This window comes from Borostomias antarcticus, assembly GCF_949987555.1.
Source record: "Borostomias antarcticus genome assembly, contig: scaffold_295, whole genome shotgun sequence".
Taxonomy (NCBI): domain Eukaryota; kingdom Metazoa; phylum Chordata; class Actinopteri; order Stomiiformes; family Stomiidae; genus Borostomias; species Borostomias antarcticus.
Window position 1 is genome coordinate 15001 of NW_028175987.1, and position 15000 is coordinate 30000.

The following is a 15000-nucleotide window of genomic DNA, read 5'->3' on the forward strand; positions in this document are numbered from 1 at the left end:
GCTTTACAGCATCTCTCTGCTTTACAACATCTCTCTGCTTTACAACATCTCTCTCTGCTTTACAACATCTCTCTGCTTTACAACATCTCTCTCTGCTTTACAGCATCTCTCTGCTTTACAACATCTCTCTGCTTTACAACATCTCGATCTGCTTTACAACATCTCTCTCTGCTTTACAGCATCTCTCTCTGCTTTACAACATCTCTCTCTGCTTTACAACATCTCTCTCTGCTTTACAACATCTCTCTCTGCTTTACAACATCTCTCTGCTTTACAACATCTCTCTGCTTTACAGCATCTCTCTCTGCTTTACAACATCTCTCTCTGCTTTACAACATTTCTCTCTGCTTTACAGCATCTCTCTCTGCTTTACAGCATCTCTCTCTGCTTTACAACATCTCTCTCTGCTTTACAACATCTCTCTCTGCTTTACAACATCTCTCTCTGCTTTACAGCATCTCTCTCTGCTTTACAACATCTCTCTCTGCTTTACAACATCTCTCTCTGCTTTACAGCATCTCTCTCTGCTTTACAACATCTCTCTCTGCTTTACAGCATCTCTCTCTGCTTTACAACATCTCTCTCTGCTTTACAGCATCTCTCTCTGCTTTACAGCATCTCTCTCTGCTTTACAACATCTCTCTGCTTTACAACATCTCTCTCTGCTTTACAACATCTCTCTGCTTTACTAGAACATCTCGTGTGTGTGTGTGTGTGTGTGTGTGTGTGTGTGTGTGTGTGTGTGTGTGTGTGTGTGTGTGTGTGTGTGTGTGTGTGTGTGTGTGTGTGTGTGTGTGTGTGTGTGTGTGTGTGTGTCTGTCTGTCTGTCTGTCTGTCTGTCTGTCTCCAGACACTCGGTGCCCCTGTGGAACCTGCGCCCCCCCTCTGAGGAGGGGTCCTGGAGCACGGTGGCCAGAGAGGGCAAGAGGCTGAGCAACGGCTCCCTCCCCCCCGGAGCGCACTCTGGTACTAGCACACTACCCACTAGTACACTACCCACTAGTACACTACACACTAGTACACTACCCACTAGTACACTGCCCCCCTCCCCCCGGAGCGCACTCTGGTACTAGTACACTACCCACTAGTACACTACCCACTAGTACACTACCCACTAGTACACTACCCACTAGTACACTACCCACTAGTACACTACCCACTAGTACACTACCCACTAGTACACTACACACTAGTACACTACCCCCCCTCCCCCCGGAGCGCACTCTGGTACTAGCACACTACCCACTAGTACACTTCCCACTAGTACACTACCCACTAGTACACTACCCACTAGTACACTACCCACTAGTATACTACCCACTAGAACACTACCCACTAGTACACTACCCACCTGCCCCCCGGAGCGCACTCTGGTACTAGTACACTACCCACTAGTACACTACCCACTAGTACACTACCCCCCCTCCCCCCGGAGCGCACTCTGGTACTAGTACACTACCCACTAGTACACTACCCACTAGTACACTACCCCCCCTCCCCCCGGAGCGCACTCTGGTACTAGTACACTACCCACTAGTACACTACCCACTAGTACACTACCCACTTGTATACTACCCACCTGCTCCCTGGAGCGCACTCTGGTACTAGTACACTACACAATAGTGCAGTGGTGTACACTAGTACACCAGTCTGAGTGGCATGTTCTAGAATGTCTGGTCCGTGTTCTAGAATGTCTGGTCCGTGTTCTAGAAGGTCCACCTCTGTGTTCTATAACATGTTTCTCTCTCTCCTCCCAGAGTGGGAGACCAGGGGGGGAGGAGGAGGAGGAGGAGGGAGGAGGTCTGGGAGGGCGTCGCTGACCGCAGCCCCGCCCGTCTCCCAGGCAACCGCCCCGCCCACCTCGGGGCGTGTCCAGAAGCAGCACTCCTGGCCCCCGCAGTCCACCACAGAGAACACACACCCCAGGTCTGACCCCGTGTGTGTGTGTGTGTGTGTGTGTGTGTGTGTGTGTGTGTGTGTGTGTGTGTGTGTGTGTGTGTGTGTGTGTGTGTGTGTGTGTGTGTGTGTGTGTGTGTGTGTGTGAGTGAGAGACGACCTCTGACCCACGCTCTTGTTGCTGTGTCCAGGTCGTCTGACTGTGTGGAGAGCGGAGCCACAGAAGTGGGCCAGAGGGAGACCATTCCTCCTAAAGGCAGATACAGGTAGTGTGTGTGTGTGTGTGTGTGTGTGTGCGTGTGTGTGCGTGCGTGTGCGTTAGCGTGTGTGTGTGTGTGTAACTGCACACACCGTTGACGAACACCTGAGGGAGACAAATAGACAAAACACACAACCACAGGACACACACACAGTGTGGGGACGTAACAGTGTGTGTGTGGTTGTGTGTGGTTGTGTGGTTGTGTGTGGTTGTGTGTGTGTGTGTGTGGTTGTATATGTGTGTGTGTGTGTGTGTGTGTGTGTGTGTGTAGGAAGTCGTCCAGCGGGGCGGAGCAGAGGGGGTTCTATCTGTCTGAGGAGCAGCGTCTTCTGAGGGAGGAGGAGAAGAGAGACCAGGCGCTCATAGAGATACTCACCAGGGATGAGCTCAGCTTCCCCTCCCTGGGGGTGAGAACACGCACACACGCACACACACACACACTCACACACACACACACACACACACACTCACCAGGGATGAGCTCAGCTTCCCCTCCCTGGGGGTGAGAACACACACACACTCACACACTCACACACTCACACTCACACACTCACACACTCACACTCACACACTCACACACACACACAGGAAAAGCAGGAGTCCCTCAGTGAGTGTGATCAGTGTTGTTCTCTCTCTCTCTTCTAGAAGGCACCAGTATCAGATGTCCAGAGAGCCCAGTCACGCTCTCCCACCCCTCCTCCCCCCACCTCTACCTGCCCCGCTCCCACTCCTGCCCTACCTGCCCCCGCTCCAACTCCTGCCCCTGCAGCTGCCCTACCTGCCCCTGCAGCTGCCCCTGCTGCCCTGAGTTCAGCCTCACCTGTCCTTCCCACTCCTGTCTCTGCCTGGACCACAATTAAGCCTGCTGCCCCCGCATCTGCCCCCAACCCTTCTACTGCCCCTGTATCTGCCCCCAACCCCTCTGCGGCCCCCTTATCTGCGCCCGTATCTCCCCCTAACCCCCTTGTTGCCCTTGTATCTGCCCCCAAAGCCCCTATTTCCCCTGTATCTGCCCCCTATTCTGCCCCCGTATCTGCCCCTAACCCCTATTCTGCCCCTTTATCTGCCCCTAACCCCTATACTACAATTCTTTCTGCCCCTGCCAAGGTAGCTGCCCCCATATCTGCCCCTGTTCCAGCCTGCTCCAACCCTCCTGCCCCGTCTCCCTCTCCTCCTGCCCCTCCCCTCTCCTCCACTACTGCCCCTTCCCCCTTTGCTGCTCTAAACCCTGCCCCTCTGCCCCCCTGCCCCGCCCCGCCCCCCTCTGAGCACGCCCCCCCCGCCTTCGCCGTCCCCATCGCCCTCTCACCGGTCGCCCCCTTCCCCCCCCCCTCCTCCCAGACTGCCCTCTCCTCCCTCCCTCCCTTCTCTGCTCCTCACCCCTTCCTCCCTCCCTCCTCCCAGACTGCCCTCTCCTCCCTCCCTCCCTTCTCTGCTCCTCACCCCTTCCTCCCTCCCTCCTCCTCCTCCTCTCTCCTCTCCCAGCCGGCCCCTCCCTCCTCACACCCTCCCCAGACCTCCCCCTCTCTCCCCCACCTCCCCCAGGACCGGAGCCCCTCCCCCTCTCCAGCTGCAGGCTACCCCCCAGGTAAGACCCCCCCACCCACCCACCCTGATATAATACATGTCCTCGTCCTCCTCAGATGTGCTAACTCCTCTCTCCCTCCTCCTCCTCCTCCTCCTCCTCCTCCTCCTCCTCCTCCTCCTCCTCCTCCTCCTCAGCTGCGGTGTCTAACCCGCCCCCCTCCCCCCCTCCTCCCTCCCACGCCCCCCAGTCCACCCTGGCCCTCCAGCAGTTGACCCAGCTGTGCCAGGACCCCCTGTACCCCGGCTTCCCCCAGGGGGACAAGGACGAGGTGGCCCACACCCCCCCCTACTGCTACCAGCGCTCTGGAGAGGACCTGCCCCGAGGTGACACGCACACACACACACACACACACACACACTCACACACACACACACACACGCACACACACACACACGCACACACACACGCACACACACACACACACACACACACACACACGCACACACACACACACACACACACACACACACACACACACAGGGTTCGACAGACGTGTGGTGCGGTGATGAGTCTTGCCGACACACACGTAAACCTGTATAGTAGAGGTCAGATTATGACAAATAAACAACATCTGTTGTTGTTGTTGTTGTTGTTGTTGTCGTCGTTGTCTCAGCGGTTTGTCTTTCTGTCGTCTCCTTCAGATGTGAACATCCTGAGGTTCTTCTTCAACCTGGGGGTGAAGGTAGGAGACACACACACACACACACACACACACACACACTCTCTCACTCTCACTCATTCACTCACTCATTCTCTTGTTTACTGTTTTTATGTTCATTTTTTTTGCTTTTTATGGCATGGAATGTCTTTGTTGTAAAGCACTTTGTCACACTTTTTTTAATGAAAAGATGATGTAAAAATCAAGTGTTATTATTGTTATTGTTGTTGTTATGATGTTATTACTGTAATGTTGTGTCTCTGGTATGTGACGTGTCTCTGCCCCCCCCAGGCCTACTCCACCCCCTTGTGCCCCCCCTACTACTACCTCCTGCACCTCCAGCAGGCCTGGGCCATGCAGCCCAACCTGCCCTCCCCCTCCTCCTACCTGCCCTCCCCCTGGTACCCCTCCTCCACCCCTCCCTCCAGACCCCCGGAGGGCTACGCACCCCCCCACCCCCACCCCCAGTACGACCCTCACTGTGCCCCAGAGCCCCCCCACCACCCTGACCTCTCCGTCAGTCATGGGATGTACCCCTCTCACCCCTCACACCCCTCTCACCCCTCCTCTCACCCCTCACACCCCCCTCACCCCTCCTCTCACCCCCTTCACCCCTCCCACCAACCCCCCCAGCCGTCCCACCCCTCTCCTCACCCCTCTCACCCCTCCCAGCTACCCCATATACCCGGCCAAGCCTGGTCCGCCCCCGGCAGACCTAACCCTTACCCCGGGATATACGCCCCCACCCCTCTGCCCCCTCCTCCTCCCCCCAGCCACTCCCCCCAGCACCTCCCCCCCCAGCAGTACCCCCAGGCGCCCACTCCCCGCTTCCCCTCCGCCCACCACCCCTACCCCCCCTCCCTCCTGGGCTTCCCCCCCCCCCAGCACCAGGGGGCCTTCGAGCTGCTCCAGCGCTCCGCCGGCGGTGCCTCGTCCCCGGGTCACAGGGCTGGGCTCAGCCCCCGGGAGGAGGAGGCTAACGCCGCTAACGCTGCTAACGCTACCTCCAGCCTGGCCGAGGAGAGGGGCCAGGGGGACGCAGCGCCCAGACCAGGGGTTCTGCTGGTAGACCCTCCCCTGCCTCCACCAGGCTCCGCCTCCGACCAGGTAGATGAACTGGTACAGCACACACACACACCTGGTACAACACACACACACACCTGGTACAACACAGACACACCTGGTACAACACACAGACACACCTGGTACAACACACACACCTGGTACAGCACAGACACCTGGTACAGCACAGACACACCTGGTACAGCACACAGACACACCTGGTACAGCACACAGACACACCTGGTACAGCACACAGACACACCTGGTACAGCACACAGACACACCTGGTACAGCACACAGACACACCTGGTACAGCACACAGACACACCTGGTACAGCACACAGACACACCTGGTACAGCACACAGACACACCTGGTACAGCACACAGACACACCTGGTACAGCACACAGACACACCTGGTACAGCACACAGACACACCTGGTACAGCACACAGACACACCTGGTACAGCACACAGACACACCTGGTACAGCACACACACACACCTGGTACAGCACACACACACACCTAGTACAGCACAGACACCTGGTACAGCACACACACACACCTGGTACAGCACACACACACACCTGGTACAGCACACACACACACCTAGTACAGCACAGACACCTGGTACAGCACACACACCTGGTACAGCACAGACACACCTGGTACAGCAGCCACACCTACCAAGGTAGCCAAGGTGCAGCCAGACCCCCCCATACAACCTTGCTAACCTGATACCTCTCCCCCCATCTCTCCCTCCCTCCCTCCCCCCATCTCTCCCTCTCTCTCTCCCTCTGTCTCTCCCCCATCTCTCCCTCCCTCCCTCCCTCCCTCCCTCCCTCCCCCCATCTCTCCCTCCCCCCCTCTCTCTCTCCCCCCATCTCTCTCTCCCCCCCTCTCTCTCCCCCCAGTTCTCTTGGTCCCCGACGCCAGGAAGCGGAATGCCCCTGTTCAAGGAGGTCTCGGTCATCATGGCGGCACAACAGCAGGGGGCGGGCGACGGCCAAGCCCCGCCTCCTCCGCAGGCGCTGTACCGCGGCTACCAGCACCACCACCACCACCCGCTCAACCCCATGGAGGCGCTGGCCCAGGGGGCGGGGCTGGCCCAGGGGGCGGGGCTAGCCCAGGGGGCGGGGCACCTGTACTTCCCCCCGCCCTACGCCCAGAGCGCCAGCCAGACGGACGACTGGGACGAGGAGGGGGAGGGGCTTCTGGAGGGTGAGGACGCGGCGCTCAGAGGAGGGAGGATCTCGTACGGCCGCTCCCACCGGGTCCGGGGGTGGGGCTACCCCGACGAGGGGCGGGGCTACCGCGGCAGGGGGGGCTACCGGCCCAGGAGGGGGGGCTACGACGACCGCTACCGGAAGCAGGGAGACCACTGCTCGTATAACTCCGCCCCCAAAGGACAGCACCACAGAGGCCGGGGGCGGGGCTACAGCCAGTTCTCCACCAATGGCAGAGACGGAAGCTACGCTGGCGGGCAGAGGAACGCCCCGTACACAAATTGAGATGATATGATTGGATTCTTGTTTGTTCGGGTTTGTTTTGTTGATATTTTTGTTGTCTGATCAGATGCTGGTCTTTACTAGTCTAGGGCGGTATCATATCTCCCTCTCTTATTTGTTTTTAACCAGAGTGCGCTTGATTTGGACCCCAGGGTCACACGCCTGTACTGTACAGATGAACTACTGCTCTCCCTAAGATCACTCAGATCACTTTATTTTGCCTTTTTTCCTCACATTAAGTTGAATAAAATAAAATGTGTTTATTTTGGACGAATCCTGGCCTGGTGTTGTGTTGACCCCCCTATCTGTGATCTGACCGACGCAAGAGGCTGTTATGACCTTATAACCTCTACCCCGGTGGCTCAGTGGTGCAGAGGTCATAGGTCAACTCGGGTGTAGTTATTGTAAAGGTCATAGGTCACTGATAGTGTTTCCACCTCGGCGGTCTGTCGGGCCGGTACACTCTGTACTGGTGATGTCATCACAACCTCGTTAGGCTCCGCCCACACTGGTAAAGCCTTCCTGGTTGAACGTCTTCCACTGGTTCTGTTCCGTCTTCCATGTAAACATAGATAACGCTGCCTGGATGGTTTTACTCACTAGCTAGTGGTTTCCAAAGCGCTCCACCAGGTGCCTTCGCACAGACAATCTGCTGTACTGTTATTTTAATACATATAAATGTACATGTAAAATAAACAATGCATGAATGTTTAGTTGTTAGATGGATCTGTCTTGTTAGTAGATGCCTTCAATCTGCCATCTGTACATATTATAGTGTTGGGAGTTTTTACCTCACCCTGCAGGGGGAACACAGGTGAATACATAAGGCATTAAGTTAGTCCTCTGATTGGACGGGGATGGGATGGACTGTTTCTATAGTAACCAGACGGCGTGTAGCCGGGCGCCACGGTGAATAAAACCCGGTGTTTTTTGTCCACGGCTCTCGGTCATCTCATTTCATCTCCTGACTCAGCAATAAACAGCTCGTCCATTCACACCCCTGGTTCCTGTGTTCAGACCACACCACACCTGGTTCACCCCACACTGAAACAGCTGATATTCTAGCTGAATGTTGAGGATATCTGCTGACTGGACATCTGGTATATAAACAGCTCCTGGATCACAGCTCCTAATACTGAAGAGCTCAATGTTTTGACCACACAGGATCTTCCGACAAAAGATATGTTTTACCTGAAGACAGTGGTTGAAACGAGGCTGGAACAGGGGCAGATATGGGGGCAGCTACTTTGGCAGGGGCAGAATTGTAGTATAGGGGTTAGGGGCAGATAAAGGGGCAGAATAGGGGTTGGGGGCAGTTGAAATGTCAACCACATTGAATAAAGTGTTGGGAGCTGTGATCTCGTGTGTGGATATCATTTCTTAGTGGTATTTTTGATCCTGGCCTAAAGACGGGTTGGATGTGTACCTTGTGTTCCTCTGCCTGACGGCTCACATCAGATGGGACATTTACAACGTTCGCTTGGTACAGAAAAAGATCACAAACCCACACAAACTTTATATGTTTATTATGATAGAAGGATGTTCCATGTTATCATTCATTTTAAAATACACAAGCTGGTCGTCGGGGATCCTATTCTTCAGTCTGTGCACGGTCACTGTTGGTGATAGTGAGTGTGTGTGGTAGTGTGTGTGAGGTTGTGTGTGAGGTTGTGTGTGGTAGTGTGTGGTTGTGTGTGGGACTTTGGTCTGAGATCAGTAGCTGCCCAGCCCGTTAACAGACAAGTCAGATCAGTTCCACCTCAAACAGAACCTCCTGGGGTTCTAAGATCATGGTTCCAGCAACAGGATGTTCTGAGCGGGCGGGGCGTCCTGGACCGGGCCGCTAGTCGTCCAGGAAGAAGTAGTTCCCGCTCTTCTTCTGCTCCGTGTCCTGAGGGGAGGAGAGGGGTCGGCGGTCAGCGGGAACACTCAGGAATGTAAACATGGACTCAACTAGACGCGTGTAGAGCGGAGTACTGCTGGTAATGTTGGTAATGGTGTGTTTATTACTTGTAACTTGAGCCTGAAGTTGTTTGGGAGTGTAGTATAGTGTTGTTGAATGGTGTAGTGTATTATAGTGGTGTAGTGTGGTGTGGTCTTGTCTGGTGTACCTTGATGGAGTTCATCTTGTTGATGCGGGGTCTGAAGGTGTATAATGTAGTGTGGTGTAGTGTAGTGTGGAGTGGGCTGGTGTGGTGTAGTGTGGGATGGTGTAGTGTAGTGTGGGATGGTGTAGTGTAGTGTAGTGTGGTGTAGTGTATTGTGGTGTGGGATGGTACCTTGATGGAGTTCATCTTGTTGATGCGGGGTCTGAAGGTGTATAATGTAGTGTAGTGTGGAGTGGGCTGGTGTGGTGTGGGATGGTGTGGGATGGTGTAGTGTAGTGTGGTGTGGTGTGGTGTAGTGTAGTGTGGTGTGGTGTGGTGTGGTGTAGTGTGGTGTGGTGTAGTGTGGTGTGGTGTAGTGTAGTGTAGTGTAGTGTAGTGTAGTGTAGTGTAGTGTAGTATAGTGTGTAGTCTGGTACCTTGATGGAGTTCATCTTGTTGATGCGGGGTCTGAAGTTGTTGGGGTCTCGTCTGAAGGTGATCTCCAGCAGGGCCAGGAACCTGTTCATCCCAGCCAGCAGGGTCTGGGGACTGGGGGACAGGACAGGACAGGAGAGGAGTGTGTCAGTAGTATGCTAGGTGTCTAGTGTGCTAGGTGTCAGTAGTGTGCTAGGTGTTCATACGTGTTGGCGGCCGTGCTCCTGGAGGGGATGCCGTCGAACACGATGACGCGGTCGGCCAGGTAGGTGGCCATGATGAAGTCATGCTCCACCACGAACGCCGTCTTCTTAGCGTGGAGGATGAAGCTACACCACACACACACACACACACACACACACACACACACACAGAGAGAGAACAAGTCTATCACATGATCTCAATAGAAAATACTGAACACAGAACAACAAGAGTGGAAACGCATCACCTCTCTTATGAAGAGTGTGTGTGTGTGTGTGTGTGTGTGTGTGTCTGTGTGTGTGTGTGCGTGTGTTACCGTTTGATGACGCGGGCAGCCATGAGCCGCTGCTCAGAGTCCAGGTAGGCGGAGGGCTCGTCGATGAGGTAGACGTCGGCGGGCTTGCCCAGACACAGGGCCATGGCCACCCTCTGTAGCTCTCCCCCAGAGAGGTTCTGCACCTGAGGAGAGAGCAGCAGCCTGGTGAGACCCTCCTGACCCAGCAGCTCACGCTCGGTCTCTCTCCGGAGATCAGTCTGGCCTCCCCCCCCCCCCGTCTAGAACCAATCAGTGGGCGGGAGCCCTTCCTTTGACAGACAAACCCTTCAGCCAATCAGCATAACAAGACTTGACCTTGACAACGTCTTTTCGGCAATAACTGCACTCATGGCTGTTTATTCTACGAACGTTAACGCTTGTTGCTTTGGGAAACTGTTTTGCCACGGGAACCAATCAGGGGTTACGTTCTACTGGGGGGGCGGAACAGCAGTGACAACACAGTCCCTGATTGGCCCGGTTAAAATGTAATCGGACAGAAATCGTTTTATATAGGGGGAAGTCCAGACTGATCTACGGAGAGAAATTGAATGTAAGAGACCAGCACTTAAATACAAGCTAAGAGCAACATTCCTGTGAGCATGGTTAAAAAATTATTATTATTATTATTTATTTATTTATTTTTATATTATTTTTTAGGGCTTTTCAGCTTTTTAATGGGACAGGACAGTTTAGAGAGACAGGAAACGTGGGAGAGAGAGAGGGGAGGACAGGCAGCACAGGACCAGAGCCGGGAATCGAACCCGGGTCCGCCGCGCGAAGGACTAGCCTTCATATGGGACGCGCCTTACCCGGTGAGCTACCGGGGCGCCCCCCCAAAATTATTTTTTTTAAATGGTCAAGATGCAAAAAGCGGTTGTGTGTGTGTGTGTGTGTGTGTGTGTGTTTCCTGTGTGTGTGTGTGTGTGTGTGTCCTTACGTCCTGGTCGATGATGCTCTCGATCAGCATGGGCTTCATGACGTCGGTGACGAACTGCGGGTGTGTGTAGGCGTCGCGGATCTTGTCGTGCAGCAGCGCTCGGACGCTGCCCTTGAACTTGGGGCTGATCTTCTGAGGCTTGTAGCTCACGTTCAACACCGGCACCTCGCCTGAGGGAGGGGGAGGAGTCACCTGAACACTCACATCAACACCGGCACCTCGCCTGAGGGAGGGGGGAGGGGGAGGAGTCACCTACCTACTGTGTGTGTGTGTGTGTGTGTGTTATCGTGTGTGTGTTGATACCTACCTCCTTCGTCAGGTTTGAGGCGTCCGGCCAGCATCCTGATGAAGGTGGTCTTGCCTGTACCTGTAGATCAAGAGAAGGTCACAGGGTCAGAAGGTCACAGGGTCAGAAGGTCAGAGGTCAGAGAGAGAGAGCGCTTCATCTACAGCTGAGGCAGGATTTTTTGGCCCCAAAGAGATTTCATCCAGAGCCAAAGGAAAATCACCAGTGCCAAAATGCTAAAAATTGAGAATAAAAATAGCAATTCAAATCCTCTCCAAATGTGTTTGATAGCTTGTTTCAAGGGCAGCCCATCCCTCTTTCTTGCATTGTCCATGGTTTGGACCACTAGTAATCTAGACTAATCTAACTAATCAATAGACAGGTTATCAGTATCTTAAACATTTAGTCTTCATATCCATTTTGTGTCATGTTGTGAGATTGTGAAAAGTGAGCTCCACTCCTCCTTCCTCTCCTCCCCCCCCCCCCACCTCCTCCCTCTCCTCCTCCCTCCTCCTCCTCCTCCTCCTCTCTCTCACCGTTCTCCCCCAGCATGACCATGATCTCAGAGTCGGTGAACTCCCCGGGGTGAATGGTGCCCTCTCTCTTCCTCCTCCTCCCTCTCCCCCTCCTCCTCCTCCCTCTCCTCCCTCTCCTCCCCCTCCTCCTCCCTCTCCTCCCTCTCCTCCTCCTCCTCCTCCTCCTCCTCACCGTTCTCCCCCAGCATGACCATGATCTCAGAGTCGGTGAACTCCCCAGGGTGAATGGTCCCCTCTCTCCTCCTCCTCCTCCCTCTCCTCCTCCTCCCTCCCCCCCCCCCCCTCCTCCTCCTCCCCCCCTCTCACCGTTCTCCCCCAGCATGACCATGATCTCAGAGTCGGTGAACTCCCCGGGGTGAATGGTCCTCCCCCTCCTCCTCCTCCTCCTCCCCCCTCTCCTCCTCCTCCTCCTCCCTCTCCTCCTCCTCCTCTCTCTCACCGTTCTCCCCCAGCATGACCATGATCTCAGAGTCGGTGAACTCCCCGGGGTGAATGGTCCCCTCTCTCCCCCCCCCCCTCCTCTCCTCCTCCTCCTCCTCCTCCCTCTCCCCCCCCCCCCTCTCCTCCTCCTCCTCCCTCTCTCTCACCGTTCTCCCCTAACATGACCATGATCTCAGAGTCGGTGAACTCCCCGGGGTGGATCTCCATGCTGAAGTCCCCCATGGCCTTCTTCATGTGGGGGTACTGGTAGCGGCACATCTTCTTCACGTCCTCCTCCTCGCTCGCCGTCTCCGACACCTTGAAGACCAGCGACGTCTCTCTGAAGCGCAGGTTCTCCGTGGGAACGTAGCCGTCCAGGAAGATGTTGATCCCTGGGGGGGCAGAGGGGCACGTGGTTTAGACCAGCGGGGGTCGAGGTGTGAGGCGCGCCTCCCCTGGGGGGGGCGCCAGCGTGCTTCAAGGGGGTCGCTGAAGGGCATGGTGACCACTCCGTAGTGTGTAGGGTATAGTGTGTAGTGTATAGTGTGTAGTGTATAGTGTGTAGTGTGTAGTGTATAGTGTGTAGTGTGTAGTGTATAGTGTGTAGTGTATAGTGTGTAGTGTATAGTGTGTAGTGTGTAGTGTATAGTGTTTAGTGTATAGTGTGTAGTGTATAGTGTATAGTGTGTAGTGTGTAGTGTATAGTGTGTAGTGTGTAGTGTGCAGCCTCGTACCCTCGCGGACGCTGAAGGGCATGGTGACCACCCCGTAGGGGTAGTGTATAGTGTGTAGTGTATAGTGTGTAGTGTATAGTGTGTAGTGTGCAGCTTCGTACCCTCGCGGACGCTGAAGGGCATGGTGACCACTCCGTAGGGGTAGTGTATAGTGTATAGTGTGTAGTGTATAGTGTGTAGTGTATAGTGTGTAGCGTGCAGCCTCGTACCCTCGCGGACGCTGAAGGGCATGGTGACCACGCCGTAGGGGTAGTGTATAGTGTGTAGTGTATAGTATGTAGTGTGTAGTGTATAGTGTGTAGTGTATAGTGTGTAGCCTCGTACCCTCGCGGACGCTGAAGGGCATGGTGACCCCCCCGTAGGGGTAGTGTATAGTGTATAGTGTGTAGTGTATAGTGTGTAGTGTGTAGTGTGTAGTGTGTAGCGTATAGTGTGTAGCGTGTAGTGTGTAGCGTGTAGTGTGTAGTGTGCAGCCTCGTACCCTCGCGGACGCTGAAGGGCATGGTGACCACCCCGTAGGGGTAGTGTATAGTGTGTAGTGTATAGTGTGTAGTGTATAGTGTGTGTAGTGGGTAGTGTGTAGTGTATAGTGTGTAGTGTATAGTGTATAGTGTGTAGTGTGCAGCCTCGTACCTCAGCGTCCGCAAGGGTACGAGGCTGCACGCTACACACTACACACTACACACACACTACACACTATACACTATACACTACCCCTACGGAGTGGTCACCATGCCCTTCAGCGTCTGCGAGGACGCTGAAGGGCATGGTGACCACCCCGTAGGGGTAGTGTATAGTGTGTAGTGTATAGTGTATAGTGTGTAGTGTGTAGTGTGTAGCGTGCAGCCTCGTACCCTCGCGGACGCTGAAGGGCATGGTGACCACCCCGTAGGCGCTGGGGACTCCGTAGAGGCAGCAGATGAAGTCAGACAGGTAGTCCAGCACACTCAGGTCATGCTCCACCACGATGATGTACCTGACAGACAGGACCACTGTTAATACACACACACACACACACACACACACACACACACACACACACACACACACACACCACGCATACACACACGTATACACGTCACACACACACACATATACACGTCACACACACACACACGCATATACACGTCACACACACACACATATACACGTCACACACACACACGCATACACGTCACACACACACACGCATATACACGTCACACACACACACATATACACGTCACACACACACACACATATACACGTCACACACACACACACATATACACACGTCACACACACACACATACACACCACACACACACGCAAGTCACACACACAGTGTTACCTGTCTGGCGTGATGAGGGAGCGGATGGTGATGGCTGCCTTTAGCCTCTGTTTGACATCCAGGTAGCTGGAGGGCTCATCAAACATGAAACTAGAGAGAGAGAGAGAGAGAGAGAGAGAGAGAGAGAGAGAGAGAGAGAGAGAGAGAGAGAGAGGGAGAGAGAGAGAGAGAGAGAGAGAGAGAGAGAGAGGAAGGGAGAGAGAGAGAGAGAGAGAGAGAGGTCAGGTCAGACAGGTGGGCTCCTCTCTCTCTCTCTCTCTCTGAGGGGGAGAGGGAGGTCCATCCTTACATGGGAGCACAGCACAGGAAGAGGGAGAGAGAGGAAGAGAAGGAGAGGGGGAGGGAGGAGAGGGAAGGAGAGGAGGGAGGAAGAGAAGAAAAGAGAGAGGACAGAGAGGGAGGAGAGAGGGAGGGAGGACAGAGAGGAGAGTGGGAGGGAGGAGAGAGAGGAGAGAGGGAGGGAGGACAGAGAGAGAGAGGAGGCAGGGAGGGAGGAGAGAGGGAGGGAGGAGAGAGAGAGGAGAAAGGGAGGGAGGAGAGAGGGAGGGAGGAGAGAGATCAGGAGTAGCCATCCTTACATGTCAGCTCTCTGGATGCAGACGACAGCGCAGGCGAACCTCTGCAGCTCTCCTCCTGATAGGTCCTCCACGTTCCTGTCACGCAGGTGGGTCAAATCTGCCCGGCAACAACAACAACACAGCCAATCACATCACACAGAACTAACGCCACAATCACAACCACAGCTG

The 15000-nt window shown here is 54.7% G+C and overlaps 2 protein-coding genes across 2 annotated transcripts in view; one reads left to right on the plus strand and one right to left on the minus strand.

Annotated features, from left to right (window-relative positions):
• Positions 1 to 6975, plus strand: part of otud4 (OTU deubiquitinase 4) — a gene marked incomplete at its 3' end in the record, with an annotated part of 13309 nt that extends 6334 nt beyond the window's left edge. The window contains exons 12-22 of the mRNA XM_084462842.1: positions 851 to 966; positions 1758 to 1926; positions 2088 to 2162; positions 2427 to 2562; positions 2801 to 3100; positions 3629 to 3743; positions 3878 to 4066; positions 4385 to 4425; positions 4693 to 4931; positions 5175 to 5508; positions 6379 to 6975. Coding sequence (XP_084318968.1) covers positions 851 to 966; positions 1758 to 1926; positions 2088 to 2162; positions 2427 to 2562; positions 2801 to 3100; positions 3629 to 3743; positions 3878 to 4066; positions 4385 to 4425; positions 4693 to 4931; positions 5175 to 5508; positions 6379 to 6975 — 2311 coding nt within the window. The remainder of the gene's footprint in view (positions 1 to 850; positions 967 to 1757; positions 1927 to 2087; positions 2163 to 2426; positions 2563 to 2800; positions 3101 to 3628; positions 3744 to 3877; positions 4067 to 4384; positions 4426 to 4692; positions 4932 to 5174; positions 5509 to 6378) is intronic.
• A 1540-nt stretch (positions 6976 to 8515) lies between these two features.
• The window catches only part of abce1 (ATP-binding cassette, sub-family E (OABP), member 1), a 9481-nt gene continuing 2996 nt past the window's right edge, over positions 8516 to 15000 (minus strand). The window contains exons 8-17 of the mRNA XM_084462843.1: positions 14833 to 14929; positions 14255 to 14344; positions 13779 to 13900; positions 12358 to 12582; positions 11256 to 11315; positions 10949 to 11118; positions 10012 to 10154; positions 9701 to 9823; positions 9497 to 9608; positions 8516 to 8863 (exon numbers count right to left, since the gene is read on the minus strand). Coding sequence (XP_084318969.1) covers positions 8816 to 8863; positions 9497 to 9608; positions 9701 to 9823; positions 10012 to 10154; positions 10949 to 11118; positions 11256 to 11315; positions 12358 to 12582; positions 13779 to 13900; positions 14255 to 14344; positions 14833 to 14929 — 1190 coding nt within the window. The 3' untranslated portion in view covers positions 8516 to 8815. The remainder of the gene's footprint in view (positions 8864 to 9496; positions 9609 to 9700; positions 9824 to 10011; positions 10155 to 10948; positions 11119 to 11255; positions 11316 to 12357; positions 12583 to 13778; positions 13901 to 14254; positions 14345 to 14832; positions 14930 to 15000) is intronic.